This window comes from Emys orbicularis, chromosome 2, assembly GCF_028017835.1.
Source record: "Emys orbicularis isolate rEmyOrb1 chromosome 2, rEmyOrb1.hap1, whole genome shotgun sequence".
Classification (NCBI taxonomy): domain Eukaryota; kingdom Metazoa; phylum Chordata; order Testudines; family Emydidae; genus Emys; species Emys orbicularis.
In genome coordinates, this window is record NC_088684.1 from 80413814 (window position 1) to 80432726 (window position 18913).

The 18913-nt window shown below is 43.3% G+C and overlaps 1 protein-coding gene across 2 annotated transcripts in view; it reads left to right on the forward strand.

Annotated features, from left to right (window-relative positions):
* KCTD1 (potassium channel tetramerization domain containing 1) overlaps positions 1–18913 on the forward strand; it is a 79712-nt gene that overhangs the window by 35551 nt on the left and 25248 nt on the right. For both annotated transcript variants that reach the window (XM_065399687.1, XM_065399688.1), the window contains one exon: positions 245–423. In XM_065399687.1, the coding sequence (XP_065255759.1) occupies positions 245–423 (179 nt within the window). The remainder of the gene's footprint in view (positions 1–244; positions 424–18913) is intronic.

Below are 18913 nucleotides of genomic sequence, written 5' to 3' on the forward strand. Positions count from 1 at the left end.
TTGAGGGTTTTATAATTATACTTTATTCCACTTTATTCAACAAAACTATATTTAAGTTTAAAAGTTGAACTAATATTTTTAAAGAAAAAACTAATACCAGTCTCTGACGTAATAAAATTAAAGTTGCAGGCTGAAGATGAGATTAGTGATAGGTGTCTATTCACTGTTCAGTGGGCATCTGTGTCTTTTTGGGGCAGCCGGGCAGCCTTAAGGAAATTCCTGACTCATGTCTGTCTCTTTACAGGACAGTCGGCCAAATATGTCAAGACCTCTGATCACTAGATCCCCTGCATCACCGTTGAACAATCAAGGCATCCCCACTCCAGCACAGCTCACAAAATCCAACGCACCAGTTCATATTGATGTGGGTGGGCACATGTACACCAGCAGCTTGGCCACGCTTACTAAATACCCTGACTCCAGGTAATTGTAAAGATTGCATTGCATGTATTTCATTGATTCAGTTTTGTGCTTAGACATGATGGGACTCTATTCTCAAAATGTTACATTTGTCCTTTGCTTTAAAATGAACTTAGTGTTTCTGAGTAGGTAGGAGGTGACAGGTTGATCTTTCTTCCTCTCCTACCGTACACCTCAGACTAAAGACGCATCTTGACAAATTCCTTTGTTTATGACCTAAAATAAAGTTGGCACCAAGGCAGATGTTCTTAACCCTTGCATAAAGTTCATTAATATGCACTAATTTTCTCTGACTTCATATATGAAAAATCTAATGACATGGTTACAAATGACATGGTTACATACAATTGAAAACAAAATTTTGAGCAACATTTACTTTCCCACACTGTCAACATGTAATCCCAGACAACACAGTTTTAAATACAGTTAAGATTGTAACCTATGTCTAATAGCACTAACTTAAAACCTTATTAGATCATTTGTATTTTTAAAACAATTGCAATTATCTGTGGAATCCTAAATCTGCTCTTATATCCCCAATTATACTCTAATGAGTTGGGGATCCCTGTAGATCATGAGTATTAATTAGTGCTAGGAAATTTTCACATCCACAGACAAATTATGTGATGTCAATGGAGTAAAGGTCCATCACAGGGGTGGGGTGGGGTCTATTCTTTTTTTTTTTTTCTTTCTTTTTCCTAAGAGCACTGAACATACCCTTGGTGAGCTTTACATGGGCAAGATTTGAATTCCTCACTCTAACAGATAAAGAAATAAAAAGTTGCACCCCAAAGTCAGAAAAAAGGAGCTACACACAAAAGTGATGTTCATAATTAAAGCTGGCCAAGAAATGGGAATTCCTTTCCACAAAACATTTCAGTTTTGGCAACATTTTTGTCCTGAACTGGGATGAAACATCAAAAACATGAATTTTGTCACAGGAAGGGATTTCAAGAAAAAATCAGCTTTGGTAGAACCAAAAAACTCTGGCTGTTCAGTGCACCTGAGCCACTAGCTCCAGGACTGGAGAGTCAGAGAAAATGAAAATTCGGCAGTAAAATCGAAAATTTTTGCAAAAGGGCATTTTTTTGTCAGTAAATCATTGACTAAATTTTTTTTGACCAGTTCTATACAGAACATCACAGCTGGGCTATTCAAGCATCCTCTGCTATAGTATTTCTTCTTGGCGGCATCATATCCCTCCTGTTTAAATCACAGGTATAATTGGGGCATTTCACAAGTTCTGTAAATGTGCATTCACTGCACAAGTCAATTTACTGCTTCTGCTTTGAGAGAGTTCCCTCTACATTGCAAATTACCATATTTCCTGATCACAGTCTGTCACATGATTGCTCTAAAGCGTCACACTTCACACCTACTGTTCATCTAGTTCAATAACAATAATAACAAGAATCCTTGGAACAATTATGCAGTCAAACCATTTAGCAGTTTAAGCTCTTTGCTTTTATCTGTGGTTTGTGGTTTTTTTTTTTTTTTTTTTTTTTTTTTTGGTTAAAAAAATCTTCAGGTTCTGTAGCTGTACTTCCCTTTTTTATAACCTATATAGTCCATTTTAAAGCCTAGGGCTCTGTTCTGAGCATACAATTCACTGCAATGACACTTTTTTTCTCCCTCTGCTAATACAATATAGCGTATAGTCTTAGTAAGTGTGACAGTAGTATTATAATACTAAAGGCACCGAGAGAGAGAGAATGCTTATGGAAAGAAAGAAAAACAGAAGATAAAAAGTTTAGCCTACCTGATAGGGCATTTCTTTTCAGAACAAGGAGCACTGCCTCTTGTGTGTATGAGGAGGGGGAGACGGAGGCATCATGAAGGGGCAAAAGCAATATGAGAGGTGTGATTCATCCAACAAGAACTGAAAATTTTTCTCCTGGTCCAGGAACAGTGTATAGAAAAGTTTAACCCAGAAAGCATTTGTAGTGGTCTACAAAACTGGTTCTAGCCCTGTTGGGAACCTCTCTTAGGGAAGTACAGAACAACCATATGAAATGGAGTTGGGACAATTCAGCATGTCTCAGGATCAGGCTATTGATAAAGTCATGGAAGCTTTAAAGAAATATTTGTACTCCTCTTGTTTTCCTCTTCTAGGAAATTTGAGAAGCCATTTCTGCTAATATATGTAGCTACTGTTTCCAAGTTAGAGGCAATATGCTGGTCCAGCGAATTTAAGTGAAGAAAATAAAAAATCATATGGTGGGACAGAATTTCAGCTTAATCTTTTCTCCTCTCAGTTCAATGTGCCATTGTAACACTTTATGAAAGTGGAAATGGCAGCTGCCTATGTTAGAATCAGGAACTTAATAAATTTAAAATGTAATAACAAAAATACTGACTTAAAAAAAAAAAAACAAAAAAACCCCACAACCCCCAGGTAACAGCTGTCTTGTGTCTTGTAAAGTCTGCAATGTTTTGTTGTTGTTTCAGTAGTCCATGTCTCTTGAACCAGTAGATGAGCAAATTACACAGATTAAACTACTTGATAGTGAGGATTCACAGCCACTTCTAGAAAGTTTAAAACACAATTTTTAGCACTGGCAGCCTCAAAAGAGCAATTACTAAACCAGTTTGGAAGTCAGGTCAAGGGCTGTGAGGTGATAAGATGGTAATCATGATGTCTTCCAGCACACTCATTTATTTTTATATTTATTGGCGAGTTGGGAATATAAACTTTCCAGTGATACACTACATTAAATTCTAGCCCCAGCAGTTTACAAGAACCTGACATTCAACTTTACATATATAACTGGTCCCTTGGATTAGCAGTTTTTTGTGGCAAAATTCCAGAACTTGAACCAGTGTTACTGTTGATCTCTACTTTGGCTAATGTAGAAAACAGAAATGAACAGAAAGAAGGCATGATTCTTGTAAAAATGTGGACCTTATTTATTAAATGCCGTGTGTTTATCATTGGAGGCACATGGTACCAGTTTCACATCTCCCCAAAATGAACCATGAAACTGACATGGTTCAACTGAGATCTTCTCTGAGTGATTGTCCATGTGGATTCCACTCTGGGCTTACATGTGCGCAAGATCGGATTTTTTTGGCCAGCAGTGCCTGTGGCCATGCTTCGACCTACAGTACCCTCATACGTCCTTTTCCCCCAGCCCCTCCACCTAAGGGCATAAAGCCCAACCATCCTTTGGTTCCTTCTTATTGCCTATAGCTATGAGATGGAAGCTGTGCAGTGTCCATCCTTTCTTTGCACACTGTTAGGATTCTAGCCAACTAAGCAAGACTAACTAGTTATTTTATTTAATTAGTTGTATAGTTAATAGCCTATTGGCTAAATACTTATTAATTACTTTTTAAATAAGCTTCAATTAGTATAGATCCTACTTTCGCCCTATAGACGTGTGCTAGCAACAGGGCAGAAGCTAAATCTCCAAGATTCAGTACCTATCCCTTGTGATATGCTTCTGTGCCTGATGGCTACTGATGCTCCTACTCTGCCTAGATGAGAGACGCATTCAATAGCAATGTTGGCATGTCATTCTTCTCAAAACTCACTCGGACCCAGGGAAACTCACGTGAAGTTGTTCCTCCTTGACCGATCAATGCAAGCTTCCTTGAACATCGAGAGGAAGGCTACAGCCAGGCCTTACTCATATAGTCACTCCCTTAGGGTACATCTACATTGCAAACAAAACAAAATAAAAAACACAGCAATGAGTCTCAAAGCCTGGGTCAACTGAGTCAGGCTCATGGGGTTTGTGCTACTGGACAAAAAATAGCAGTGTAGCTGTTCCTGCTTAGGCTGGAGCCTGGGCTCTGAAACCAAACAAAGGAGGGTGGGCCTCAGATTCCGGGCTCCAGCCCAAATGGAAACCCCCTACCTACACTGCTATTTTTAGCCCCATAGCATGAGCCTACTCAGTTGACCCGAGCTCTGAGACTTGCTGCCACAACTTGGTTTTGGTTTTTTGCACATACCCGTATTGCTCCAGAGAGCCGAGATTCCAGCCTGAGTAGCCCCATCTCCTCAAAGGCCCCGTTCATCTGCCACTATTTTGGTATTTCTATCCTCTGATGGGCAGAAAGGAGCATTGCTCCAGGGATGAGCCAAGGCACAGGTCACCATCTCTGGCACCTAGCAATTGAGACACGAGAGTCATCAGACACGATTTGTGTCAGGTACAATCTTCTAAGGGCCAGAAGCCTGCAAAGGCACCAGCCAGTGCCTCCATACCAACTGCAAGGAGAGCACATACAGTACCCATTAAATTGGTGGACTGTGCTTCTCTTGATACAGACCCCAGCGCAGAGTGAATTGGTACCAGGAGCGTTGACAAAGAGTGCTTCAATACTTGGCACTTGATACAATGTCTTGTGGTACCTAGTATCTCAGCACCAGCTATCTTGGTATCTAAACCATACATAGCACAGAGTGACTTACTGTGGGCCCAGTATCAGTCATCTCTCCTTGAGGGTGGTGGTATCAAAACCACTAGCTTCCTCCCCACCCTCCCCCCATAAGTCATCTGTATGTCAGGTTAAAGAGGCATCCTATCTCCAGCAGTGACTTCTGCATACGGGCACAAGATCCTCCCAATATAGCTTGTGGCGGGGGGAGGAAGAATACACCTTTTCTCCTCCTCCGCTGGACATAGTTGAGACTAGTCTCCCACCCCTTCCTGGGTAGCATAGTAAGAGTTGGGAAGAGATTCAATGAGAGGTATCAGGAAAAGATATAGCACTTATAGCCCTCCTGCTACCCTCCAGGTGTCCTTCACTTCAATATTCATATCCTTACTATCTAAGGCCCTATTGGATGCCTGTGGCACAGCAGTACTCCAGAAAACCTGCACTATCCACTGTCTCCAAGACTAGATCACCCTTCCCAAAGAGAGAGTTAACTATTTCAAAAAAGCAGCTGGTACAGCCTCAGATACTGGACAAGAAGGAGAAGGAAAGTGAGGAAAAGCATCAGCTGCAAGGAGAAGGAAAAACTATCACTTCTGTAATCTCCTCCTCCTTTCCCAGATGAGGCAGTGCCCACAGCTGCCTCAGTGAATGAATTCAAGGTGTTCCAGGATCTGATAAGCCACATGGCAGAGACCCTGGGTATACCCCTGGAGGTAGTTAAGGAGAAATGACATCAAACTCTTGGAGATTCTACATGCTTCCACACCATGTCCATAAATGAGCGACTCTTGATGCCAGTGAAAAACGTATGACACGCACAATCATCCATTCCAGCCATTCTGAAATGAGCTGACAGGAGGTACCAGGTTCTTTGCCAGGGATTCGAATATTTTTGCTCACATTCAGCACTTGGTTGTCTTGTAGTGGCTGCTATTCAGGAGTGGTCAAAACAACAGGGACCTCAGAAACCCACACGAAAAAAGAAGGGCCTGAAGAAATTGGAACTCTTTTTGGATGGAAGATATATTCATCAGCTGGCATCCAGCTACAGGTGGTGAATCACCAGACTCTCCTCTCCAGATGTCTGTTTAAATTGGGATAAGTTGTCTGTTTAAAGACAAGCTCCCAAACACCAGGAAGAGATGAAGACTATTATGGCAGAGATCAGCTGTCTGCCTGCACTGTCTTGCAGGTTATGCTGGATGTGTCTGACAGGGCTGCAATTACTATGGCCACAACAGTAACAATGAGGTGGTCATCATGGCTTCAGACTTGGGAGTTCCCCAGGGAGATCCTCACAATTGAGACGGACCCCTTTCCCCCCATTTGAAGGTAACAAACTTTAACTCTGGAAAGGATCAGGTCCTTTGTTCCTTAAGAATCAAGGGCAACTCTACACTCTTTAGGCCTTTATGTTCCAGCCTCAAGGAGGAAGCAAACATGCCAGCCAATTATCCTTCAGACAGTGCACCTTTGCCCAGTATTATCAGCTAGAGAGGAGCCTAGAGCCGCTGGGGAAGACACAGATTCCACCATATGTGGCCCTCTTCTGCCCCACAGTCTAGGGCTCCTAGCAGCAGCAGATTAGATGCTAATGTTGAGAGCCTGATAGAATGGGGGGGGGGGGGAAATCCTGTGGTGATTCTAACTGCTTACCCTTTGGCAACTGCTTCTTATTTTAGGGGAGCTTGGACTGGGATTGCTTCAGGCTCTGGGGTCCTGAAAATTGTAGACAAAGGGTATGCTATCCAGTTCCAGTCCCTTCTCATCCCTTTCCTCCTGTCCCTTTTTAGGGACCTTTCTCACAAGAGCGTTAAAACAAAAAGTTAAAACAAAAATTGCCAAGGACTTGAGGAGTCGTCTTACATTTAGTGATTGGCAAACCACAAGCGTTTCTAGTTCTGAAAAGATCAAACTTTCTCATGAGATTTCCAGTAGTGTTGGACTTCAGCAGGTCATGTAATATCATGGCAATGGTCTAGGTTATAGTTTTTCAGCATTTTCTACTATGACTGTTGAAGGCAGAAGACTCATCAAACTTTTTTGAACTTTCTACGTTTTTGATTTCATTCAAATTTTTGGCAAAGTTTCAGGTTGTGTATCTGAACCAGATTTGCTCATCTAGTTATTTAGCTTTTATTTTACGTGGCCCGTGGCTGGTTCTTCGGCTTAGAAGGGAGTATGACTTAAAGGTTAGAAGCTGGCGAAGAATCAGATCTCGTTTATTTGTTGAGTCTATCGCTGACCTGCTCTGTGACCCGAGACATGTTATGTAACTATGGAGTCTTTCCATTTCTTTTTATGTAAGATAATGAAAATCCCACCTTGTAAAGTGCTTTGAGATCATGATTAAAAGCAAGCAGTGTGTAAGTGCAAATACTGTATTTAGAAGCCAGTAATTGAGATGAGCAATTGATGACTCTTGTCAAACTTGTGGAGTGCAAACATGTAGCTTAAAAAAAACGTATATGCTTTTTTTTTTTAACCAATAGGATTATAATGTGCAAAACATACCTTCCTCTTTGTCATTTTGGATCTAAAATACTTTCAACCTCCTATACACCTGGTATTGTCAGTAATACATAGTTATAAAAGGGAAGCATCAGAATGCTGAAGTATGATGATTATACTAAATACTTTAATCCCGCATAGTTCAAAGCTTCTGCATTATTTTCTCACTGCAACAAACTGTTCATTCCTACTGCACAGTATAACTTAATGAACCAAATAAGACTTTTCACCCTACTGTCCAACAAAATACTCAAAACAAGGGAGGGTTGGATCTGTGGCCCTTTTAAATCAGAGAAAGGAAATGTGATGAAGGTCCACTAGGAACTGGACTGATGATGTCACATAAGACACTGAAGAGTCATCAGATAGCTGCTAAGTAGTATTTTCAGTGATCTCAAGGTTAAATACTTTGTATTGCGCCACCACTCCCCATATGCTATTCAATCTCTGTATTCATGAAATTCTGTATATTTGTCCTAGCATATGATCTTACTCCCACATAACTGGCTTATGTTATATTGGTCTTTTCTAAATTGCAGTGTAGTTGGTAAGCAAATTGGCATATGTTACGTATATAATTGCAGATCTAAACACACACTGCTTCCACCTTTGGAGTCAACACTACCAGCCAATCATGGGGTGTGTTTGGAGCTTCAGGCTATAGATGCCAAGTTCTGGAATGTGTCTTTCTGGCAGTAATCAGCTTTCCTGCTGCCTTAGCATCCATTTACGTTTCCTATTTCATGGGACTCCTTTTGCAGAACTCTTTTAAAGAGAGGGTAAGTGGGGTGGGAAGATTGCTCAGGGACTTATGGTAACCACACTTTCTAATGCATAGGTACTAGCCAATGGAATATTGTCTATTCCTGTAGCATGCAAGTGCCCTTGACTTTACTGTTTTGCTATTTTCTTAAATGAGGTAGTGACTTAGCTTCATACTCCCTTATCCCTAGTTTCTACCGTGTCCTCCTTCACCCCAATGTCCAACTCTGAGGTTTCCTTTCCTTGTCCATCTCCAACTGCTTTGTCTGCCCACTCAGCTCCATCCCTTGCTGCCAAGTGTCATCCTCTTCTCCCCCTCTTCTATGGGTCTCTCTCTCGCTCTTTTCTGGCATCTCTCCATAGTTTACATCCATGCTGTTATCCTCCATCCTGGAAAAAATCTTTTTTCTGATCCCCACCAGCCGCCTATTTCTGCTGTCCAGTTTTACTTCAGCTTGTGTCTTGATCCCTTTCTCATCTGGATTTTTATTTCTCTGTTCCAAAAACCACCCTTATCAAGGTCACTAGTGACTCCTTCCTAGCAGAATCAAAGAATCATATCTGTTCATGTTGTACTTTGTTGGTTAGCTGCCTACAATATTATCAGTTGTTCCTCCCCTCTCCCCAATCCCCGGGGTTATTCAGCTGTGTGCTCCTAGGTCTTCTGCTTGACCTCTCCTTCAGGGCCATTTCTGGTGATAACTTGTTTTTCCCCCCTCCTTTTCCCTGTTGTCATTCAGTGGTCCGACGTTGGTCATCTCTTCTCCATCTTACCCTCTTCTCCAGCAACACTCTGCTTCCATAATTTCAGCTACGTCCTCTTGCTGGTGGCTTCCATATCTACCGCTCTTCTTGTCCCCAACTTCCATCCCAGTCTAGCCACACATCTCCATCTCTCTCTGACACTTCTTACTGGATGTCCCACCACTATCTCAAATTCAGTTGGCCAAACATACCTTAAACACAAGATATTAATTCAGCCCAGTTTATCTAAACTGCACTTCTCATCTCTTTCCCTACTCCCTCTTCCATCTCCATTTTGACAGCTCTACTATTCTCATCTCCCAATGACCTTTTTCACTCTGTCCTTCTCCCTTCATACCCAGGCAATGTTCTCTCTCTTTCTCTGTAACATCAACATGATCCACCTCTTTCCTTGCCCATCCATATTGATAAAACCAGCAGTGACCATTTCTTGTTGTAATGACTGTGACCACTGCCTCTCTAAACTCCCCATTACTGTTCATTTATCATAGTGGGCACTATGTGCAAGAGATTTTCTAAGCACTCAAGAGTGATGGTGTCTGTTCCAAGGAACTAGAAATCTAAGGAACTTGTGTTACTGTAATGCAGTTCTCTTCAATGAAGCCTGTCCAATATACTACTGCAAAATTCATCGTCCTCTCCTGCAACTCTGACCACATTGATCCCCGCCTGAAGAAGCCTGTAAAAAGTTTTGTTGTTTGTTGCATCAAATTCAGCCTGTTGCCTCTCCTTGAAGGCCATACACAGTATCATCTCTTTGCTTGTTTAATCTCATTATTATCATCTGTAGTACTGTACTGCCTAGGAACCCTAATCATGGACCAGGACCTCATTGTGCTAGGTGCTGTACAAACAGAACAAGAAGACAAAGAGCTTACAGTCTAAGTACAAGACAAGAGGCATCAGATAGGTAACAAACCTGGAAACTCACTGCTTTAAAGATCTTCCATCTAAGTACTTACCTGAGCTAACCCTCCTTAGCTTGTACTGTCCCTGCAGAAGATTCTAGAATGGCTGCTATTATCTTTTTTTTTTATAGTGAAAGGATAGGATTTTTTGAATATCTAAACAGTTAAGCATAATGGTATTAAATGTGACAGAGCATATTTTATTGGTCTATTAACATATAAAGGCACTTGGCTGCAAACCCACCTTAGGTGTGTATTTACTAGAGCACAATGGAGCTTGTTAGTGTGTTAGAGTTACAGTGCAAATCAGAATGCAATACATTATTGCTCTTGAAATGACCTAAGAAAATGCCATTTCTTTTCATTAAAAATTATTTATTCTCCATTAGTCCATATTCAAATGGACTGGAAGTTCTCCTCTGTTGAGAATTGTTGCAGATCGGAAGCTACAACGTGTTAAATACACACAAACCAACATTAGTGATTAAGGGACCAATTCTGCACTGTGCTCCCACTAACATCAAGGGAGATTGCAGGCACTCAGCATGCCAGAAGCCCTTGCCCCCAAACTCTTTGCATTGTTTGCCTCAGAATATGCCCATGGACTCTTTATTGTAACATAGAATGCTAGAACACATAGAGCATTTCCCATAAAAGTGTCACTTCAGAACATACAATGGACTATATACTCCCCAAATTCCCAAAGTGTTTACTATACTGTCATTTTAAAAGTGTGTGTGTGTGTGTGTGTGTGTGTATATATATATATATATATATATATATATATATATTATATGTTGTAGTATTGAATTGGAAATATTTTTCTGCCAGACAATGAACTTGTTTTTCTGGGCTGCCTGAATATAATTTTGCTACAACTTCAGTGGACTAGAACATTGTCACAGGATAATAGTTTCCTGCTACTACATAAGTGCCAAATGCTAGCTTGCTTAGTAACTACACTGCTGTTTATCTTCATTAGCAGTGGTGATTATTTGTATTTTTATGCAACTTCTTATTGTGTTTCCCAAATACATACTATAATTTATAGCTCTACACAAAAGCTAACCACAAATTCTAAACCAGAGGTTCTCAAACTGTGGTCCGCGGACCACCAGTGGTCTGCGAGCTCCATTCCGTTGGTCCGCGGATAGTTCACTCTAAGGTGTGCACCAGGGCGGCTGCACACAGGAGAGTGAAGGGCCTAATTAGTGGAGCCGCGCAGGCGTGGCTCCACTAATTAGGTGCCTGGACCCTGGAGAAGACGCACATGTAAGGTGAGGTGGTGGCCTTGGGGGAATAAGGGCTAGGTAGGAGGGGGGAGAGGGGTGAGAAGAGGGGGGAATTTGGGGCACGCAGGGCTGTGGCAGCCAGAGAAAGAGGCAACTTTCTCCAGCTCCAGGGCTGCGGCTGCTGGGGAGAGACACCCCTTCTTCCCAGCTCCAGTTCTGGGCTGCGCTGGCGGGGGAGAGACCCATCTCCTTCCCAGCCAGAGCTCGGGGGCTGCCACCGTGGGTGAGAGAGGGAGAGACCCCACTCTTCCCCCCCATCCCCCCAAGCTCGGGGGCTGCCACGGCTTGGGAGACCGGGAGAGATGCCTGCTCCTTCCCAGCCCCCAGTTCGGGTGCTTCTGCGGCGAGGGAGAGAGGGCACATCCATTGCATTAGAAAGGTAAGACTACTGGTATAAAAATATGAGTTGTGTGCTTTTATTTGTGAAACACAAATGTTAAAATATATATATATATATATATATATATATATATATATATATATATATATATATATATATTTATATATATATATATATATATATATATATATATTTTTTTTTATATATATATATATATATATATATATATATATATATATATATAAAAAAAAATAAAAGCGCTATACAATCAGGGCCGGTGCAACCACTAGGCGGCCGCCTAGGGCACCAAGTGGTTGGGGGCGTCAAAAAAGCGGTTCCCCCAAATTTTTTTTTTTTTTTTTTTTTTTAAAACAGCGGAGCACAAGGCTGCCGCTGCTCCCAGCTTCAGAGGGGCTGCCCTCAGCACGGCCAGTCCCTCCCCCCAGCGGAGCAGCCGGCAGCAGAGCGGGGAAGGGGAAGGTCTAGCGCTAGCAGCTGCGCCTTCTTCCCCGCGCCGCGGGCCAAGTCGGGCTCTCGGCGGTGGCAGCAGGTTCGGGCATGGGGGGGCTGGCTGCCTGTGCCACAGCTGAGAGCCCCGGGGGCAGCGGAGAGCCCGGCTCGGCCCGCGGCACGGGGAAGAAGGCGCAGCTGGCCTAGGGAATGGTGTATGTGGGAGCAACCCGGGCACCCCTCCTCCAGCCAGCGCCACCCCCTCCAACACCCACTGACCAGCTACCTTCTCCCCTGTGCACCCCCCGCCCCAACAGCCCACCCTGTCCTGCCACTTTTGCCTCTGGGCAACCTCCACTCAGCAACGCCCCCCGCCCCTCCCCCTCAGCCAGCCACGGTCACCTTCACCCCTGCATCAACCTCGGGACCCCCCCCTCCACCTGCCATCTCCCTTCTGCCCACTCCTCCCTTGTGCCAACCCCTCCGTGCCACCTTCACCCCCCTGCAACAACCCTGGGCACAGACACCCCCCCGCCTGCCAGCCCCTTGCAACAACCCCCTCCTGCCCACTCCTCCATTGTGCCACTCCCTCCCACCCCCTCCACCCCTTGGCCACCTCCACCCCTTGCAACAATCCCATGCACCCCCCTCTCTGTCACCTTCACCCCCTGGAAGAGCCCCCATACGACCCTCCTCTTTGCAGCCCCCTCATGCCCCCTGCACTTTGTGAACATCTGGGCCCCTGGGGGGAACTTGGCCGTAGGAAGGTGGGGGCTGGACATCGGGGGGGGGGGGGGGGGGCACAAGGTGGAAGTTTCACCTAGGGCGCAAAATATCCTTGCACCGGCCATGTATACAATAGTCAGCTAACGGTACAAACAACATTTGGAAAGATCATTAAGTGGTCCGCCAAGAGCCTCAGCAATTTGCAGGTGGTCCACGAAAAAAAAAGTTTGAGAACCATTGTTCTAAACAGTACCAAATACTGAGAGCTGAGACGCTCTCCATGCTGGAGAGCTACTTGGCTAAAAGTTAGGTTTCAGGTTGCCTGAACTTGTTTGGGATTCAAGCTAAATGAGTTCCAAAACTGCTGCCCAGGCTCATTAGGCTTTCCTAGGCCCCTTCTACCCATCTGAAAATTGATTTCTTTTAAACACTTTGGAAGACCCTGGGGGCCTTACAGCTTACATAAAAAATGAAAACCCTTCCTGTCTTGGAGCAGTCTGAGCAGTCAATACAAAAGAGAAAAATGATCTTCTAAGCGTATTCCATTGAATTCATCCTCTTGAGGGCCCCATGTGTGATACTTCATCAAAACATCATCCTCTTGACGATACATTGCAGAAGGAATTAGGTGGTATTTGAGGGTGAAATTCAGAGAAAATACTGCAATATGCTTAAATATAGTGCCACAGTGAGTAGGGTAAACTCAACGAAAGCAGGGAATTGAGAGCTGGAAAGCTTCTCTTCTTGTCATTAACCATATTACATTTTACATGTTTGAAATGTAAAGCAATTGTTTCGGAAGTGTTACAAGCATTTCTTTTCAGTATGAAAAATATAGTTAAGTATTTATAACAACACATATGTTGCGTTGGATCAGAACACCTTGTTTGCTTTCCTTCATATTTGTATCATATGCATCCTTACAAGATTTAATTGGTAACGATAGATAAAAGATAAAGCAGAGGAAGAAAAAAGGAAACTGACTGTCACTGCATTTTTAGCTCTTGCTGGCAGAGTTTTATGGAGTTAAATACAGGATCATGATTTAGGCCTCTCCGATGAATTTCCTGGCTGTTGTTAGCAATGCTACAACCTAAACAATAAGGAAAGTTTTGAAAACTATTCTGTTCTAAAAATAAATGTCTATTCTGGGTTTTTTCTTTTTTTCTTTTTTTTTTAATCAGAGATATTGGCATGAAAAGATCTTTCATTTTTCTTTTCTTTTTTTGTGGGTGTTTTTTTTGTCTGTTTTGCTTTCTGCACACTGGGGTGCATTGTTGGTCATGATGATTCCAAAGGCAGAATGCTGTCAACAAATCTAATTAGGTATTACCCAATAACACACACCTTCAAGTGTCTTAGACTAGTTACGTGTTTTATAGTCTCTTCAACATGAATGATAGAGCCTTTCAAATATTCATCAAATGGTATTCAGCCTCTCTTCTCACTAGAGGTTTCCAGATGCAATTGGAGATACACTTCTGACATGGAATTTTAGGCTACATCTGCAGTGACATGATTCAGAATCCTAATTCGCCACTGGTGGTGGGGGTGAGATGATATGGTGATGGTAACTTCTGAGTAGAGCTAGGCAAAAAAATTTTGACAAGTAGTTTATTTGCCAAAAAATACTGTATGGTGTCTCCCCCTCCCCCAAGTGGTAATATCCTCCTTATACATTTTTGTCCAGTTGTGAGGGCACTGGAATGTGGGAGATCCAAGTTTAAATTCTCCTCTCTGCCTGATGCGGAGAAGGGATTTGAATTTGGGACTCCCATATTACAGGAGAGCACTCTATCCACCTGGCTATGGGATATTTTGATGTGGGTCTCTCTCATGTTCAAGATGTTCCACTGTATATAAATAATTAGTCATTGGAGCAGAGACTTAGGTGTCCCACATCCTACATGAGTTCCTTAACCACCCGGCTAACTGTTTCCTTGGCCCAGTGACTTCATTGTCATACATAGTACCAATTCATAATCTTGCTGCTCAGAGATTTCCCCCCCCCAAAAAATCTTGTCAATTTTTACTGCTACTGTGAAACTGTATTGCTGCTGAGGAAAGCTCTGAGGCAGGTATTAGACCTATTCAGTGGTGAGAAGGATGCAATATTGGAGAAGTGGAGATGACTCTGGTCACAGGAGCTGGTAAGTTGGAGGAGGGCTAAAGTAGCAGAGATGCCTATCTACGCCTTTTCCAAACTCCCCCACCCCAGCACCCAGGAAGTGGAAGGGAATGGAGAGAGTGCTGCTGCTTTCCAGCAGCCAAAGAGAAGAATACAGAGAGTTTTAAATTTATCAGACACCTACTGATAAGAAGGTGATATGAAAGGAGGAGTAGTGCAGGTATAAACCTGATAAGAATCTTCATATTCTTCCAAATCCCAGTAGCTGGTCTGACAAAGGTGGGCCTTAGGCGGGGCTCATCTTTCATACAAGCCTCTAGCCAATAGGTTTAGTCATCAGGCTACTAGCTGGCTGGCTAACAGCAACAAAACTGTAATCACTTTTTGACTTTCTCTTTGGATTAATGGAATAGCTTTCCATAACTGAATGGCTGCTGCTTTCTAAGAGCTGAAGAGGCCTGGGTTCAGGTAAATGTTTACTTTTTTACTTTAAAAATAGAAACAAAAGCCTAAATCAGGTGTGTTTCATGTTCCTCTCTTCTGTTTATTTAAAGTGAAAGTTAAACGGGACGTTATTGAAAGTTGCTGCCTGGTTGGTGCCATTACAAGGCAAAAAGCATTGGATTGAAAATAGAACAGCTGGCCTAACTACTGCCTCAGTGGCACTACCCCATCCGAGTCACTTTAGTTTTATTTCTATTAAAAATCTAAGCTCAATCCCAGAGGCAATTCATCCTTTCCTATGTGTACTACTTAAACACTGAAAGTGTGACAAATATAAGGGATCCGGAAACGGATGAAAAACACTGATGTTTGGTACCACACACAAATCCAATGCTTATAACACACTTCTGTTTTGTAGAAGTGAAATAGGGCAGTTGTTCTCACATTATGTTCAGAGTCCTGCTGGTCGTCCTCAGAACTCCTTCTGTTGCATTAGGTCTGTCTTCAAGCGGTGGTGGTTCTATTGGCTGAGCTCAGTCCAGAACCTTTTTTCAAGGGTTTCTAATGAGGTTTTTTGTTTTACTTAAAAAATTAAACTCAGAATGTGGAAGACCGAAATTGAGCACCTCTCTGCACTCTGATTGGCTCCTTAACAGCCAACAAAGAAAGATATTTCCTCCAAGTAAATGCAAAAGTCATGAAAAACTGTATGACACCAAAATTGGAGAGGTAGCAAAGAAGTTCAGGCCAGAACAAAACTGGCATGAGACCTAGAGAGAAAGGAGCAGTGGGGACTATAGGCAGGCAAAGGAAATCTAGTGCTAAGAAACAAAATCAATACCATTAGGGTGGTGATATAAACAGCGTGGATGTGAAATGGAGGCACATTCATGACCACATCAGCGGACATTTATTTTCATCTTGTCTTATTATAGTCCTAATATAATTTGTCTGTATTAATGAAACACTGTCATAGGGACAGGGAAAGATGTAGGAACAGTATTATGAGGTTGGGTGGTCCACAAGAGACTCTCTTAAGAAATGTCTCTCAATAGAAACACGTTTGAAAACTAATGAGAGAGAGAGAGGGAGAGAGAGAGAATGGATTTGCCTCTTTAATCCATCAAAAGGCAGGCAGAAAGGTAATTTATGTAGATACCATAGGCGTGCGCACGGGGTGTGCCGGGTGTGCCCAGGCACACCCTAATGCCCATGGGCCGCATCCGGATCTGGCCCCTCAGGGCTTTGGATCCGGCCCGCGGGATTTGCCCCCCGTGGTGCCGCAGGCCCCGCGCTGCTTTCAGAAGCAGCCATCAGGGCACCATGTCTCTGGGGCCAGGGGTTTGCTCCAGGCACCGCCTCCCGAAGCTCTCATTGGCCGGGAACGGGGAACCGCGGCCAATGGGAGCTTCAGGGGAGGTACCTGGAGGCGTGGCAAGGGCAGTGTGCAGAGCCCTGTGCCGCCCCTCCCCTCCCCCGGGGCTGTGCGGGGACGTGGTGAGTGGCACGGCGTGGGGCACTGGCAGGCAGGGAGTGTGCTGCTGCTGGTAAGCGGCGCCGGGCCAAGCCAGAGCCCGAACGCCTCCTGCACCCAACCCCCTGCCCCACAACTCCCTGCCTGCACCCTGTACCCCTCCTGCACCCTAATCCCCTGCCCTGAGCCCCGCCGCACCTCTCCTGCACCCCAATCCCCTGCCCTGAGCCCCATCCTGCACTCTGCACCCCTCCTGTGTCCCAATCCCTTGCCCTGAGCCCCTTCCTGCACACTGCACCCCTCCTGAACCCCAGCCCCCTGCCCTGAGCCCCCTGCTGCACCCTGCACCCCTCCTGCAGCCCAACCCCCTTCCCTGAGCCCCCTCATACACCCCACACCCCTCCTCTGCCCCAATCCCTTGCCCTGAGCCCCTTCCTGCACACAGCACCCCCTCCCACACCCTAACCTTTATGATGTTCGCCTTTAAAAAAAAAAAAAAAAAATTTCCCTGGGTGCACACCCTAATGAAATGTGCTGCGCACGCCTATGGTAGATACTTCTAGCCAGTAATGCTGCACCCATTTCTTTTGCTCCCTCCAGTCAAGCCATCTTATGAAACTTTTGACTGAATTTTTTTTTCACTTTAATCATTGGTCTTTCTTGGTACTCTTAGACCAGGCCAAACCACGCCCACAGAGATTGGGTAGGGTTTAAAAAAAGATCAGGATGCAGGAGCCAAGTGTGAGAGTTTGTCTTCAAAGTGAAACCTTGAATTGAGCAATCACAAGTTAGGCTAAAGCAAGATGACTAAATTGATGTAGCATTACCACACTGCAGAACAGCAGTGAAGTCCACATTGGCACTGTGGTCAATTGTGAGAGATGCAAAGATTTCTCGGTGCATATCCTGGGTTCCTAGCACTACAACTTACCGTCAGTCTGTTCTCACTTTCACCTCGTATTGTGGAACAACTCTGTCCTGTTTAGGGATTGTGAGTGGAAATGGTCTAGGTTCAAGAAATTGTTTTCTTGGCAGGACCCAAGCTGATGTGCTGTTATCTCCTACTCATCCTAACCAGGACTGATTGCCTCCATAAAAAAAACCAGAAGCTATGTTTCTATAGCATGCCTCTGGAGATGCTCCTGTCAATTGATAGTGGCAGGTGTTTAAGAGGCAGCTTTTTGCCCGGAGAAGACAGCAGAGGGATTGGTGTTACAAGGAGAAGCCAGGTTTCCAGCCAATAAGAAAACAGCAGACATATAGGACAATATCCTTGGCTGGTGTAAATTCACATACTCCATAGGCTATAATGGAGCTATCTGCTTAACTGATTACAATTGTCCTGTAAGGTTTATCCTGTATGATCATACTGATGCACTTTCACGTCCCCAGTTTGTGTGTATATGTCATACACAAAAATAAGTGCACACACTTACAAAATATGGGACTAATATAATGGGCTTGTCTCATATTCCTTCATATTGGTAATCTTTTATATAATTGCCTCTGCTAAAGCTGATTTACGAAAGAGCATAAAAAATCAGTTCTTAGGCTTGAGGACAAGATCCGCAGGGCAAGAGGATGCATAGATTTAGGGATGTTACTGATTCTTAGCTAGTAATGCCACTAGCTGTGCTTGTTTTGTATTTAAATTAACATTTTCTATCAGGTAAATCCATTCTCTTTATTCCAGATACTGATATCCATCAAAATACAATGTTGTATTGTAGTTAATATGCATACTTCACTATACTTATTTTCCAGCTACTGAAAGTCATGTGAGCATTTTAAATTTTAAACATATTTTAGGGTAATAATCAGTGACTTGATATGTGGCATTTTCTGGAAAGCTAGTGAGTGACCAGTAGATTTAGGGCTTGTCTGCACATTAAAATTAATCTGGAATAAGGTAGAGAGTAAATTTTAAAATGGATTAATTATTCTGGATTAACTATGTGGATACCCTTATTCTGGAATCAGAGTGCCTGATTCTGAGTTAATCTGCTTCAAAGTGGATAAAGTTGATTTGGAATAAAGTACTCTAACGCCATCTGTGGATGCTCTTATTCTAGAGTAAATGTGGAACAGTTTTCCTGAATAAAACTCCCTGCATACAAGCCCTTAATGATATCAGCTCACCCGGCTACTCACTATTGTCCAGTAACTTCTCTGTGAATCATGTTACTGCTTTCATAATTTGTATCTTCATTTCTTTCCTATTCTAAATAACTTTCTTCCGTCTTCACCTTCCCCTACGCAAATACCTTCTTAGTTCAATAGGGAAAGCTACTGCTGTAGGGATTA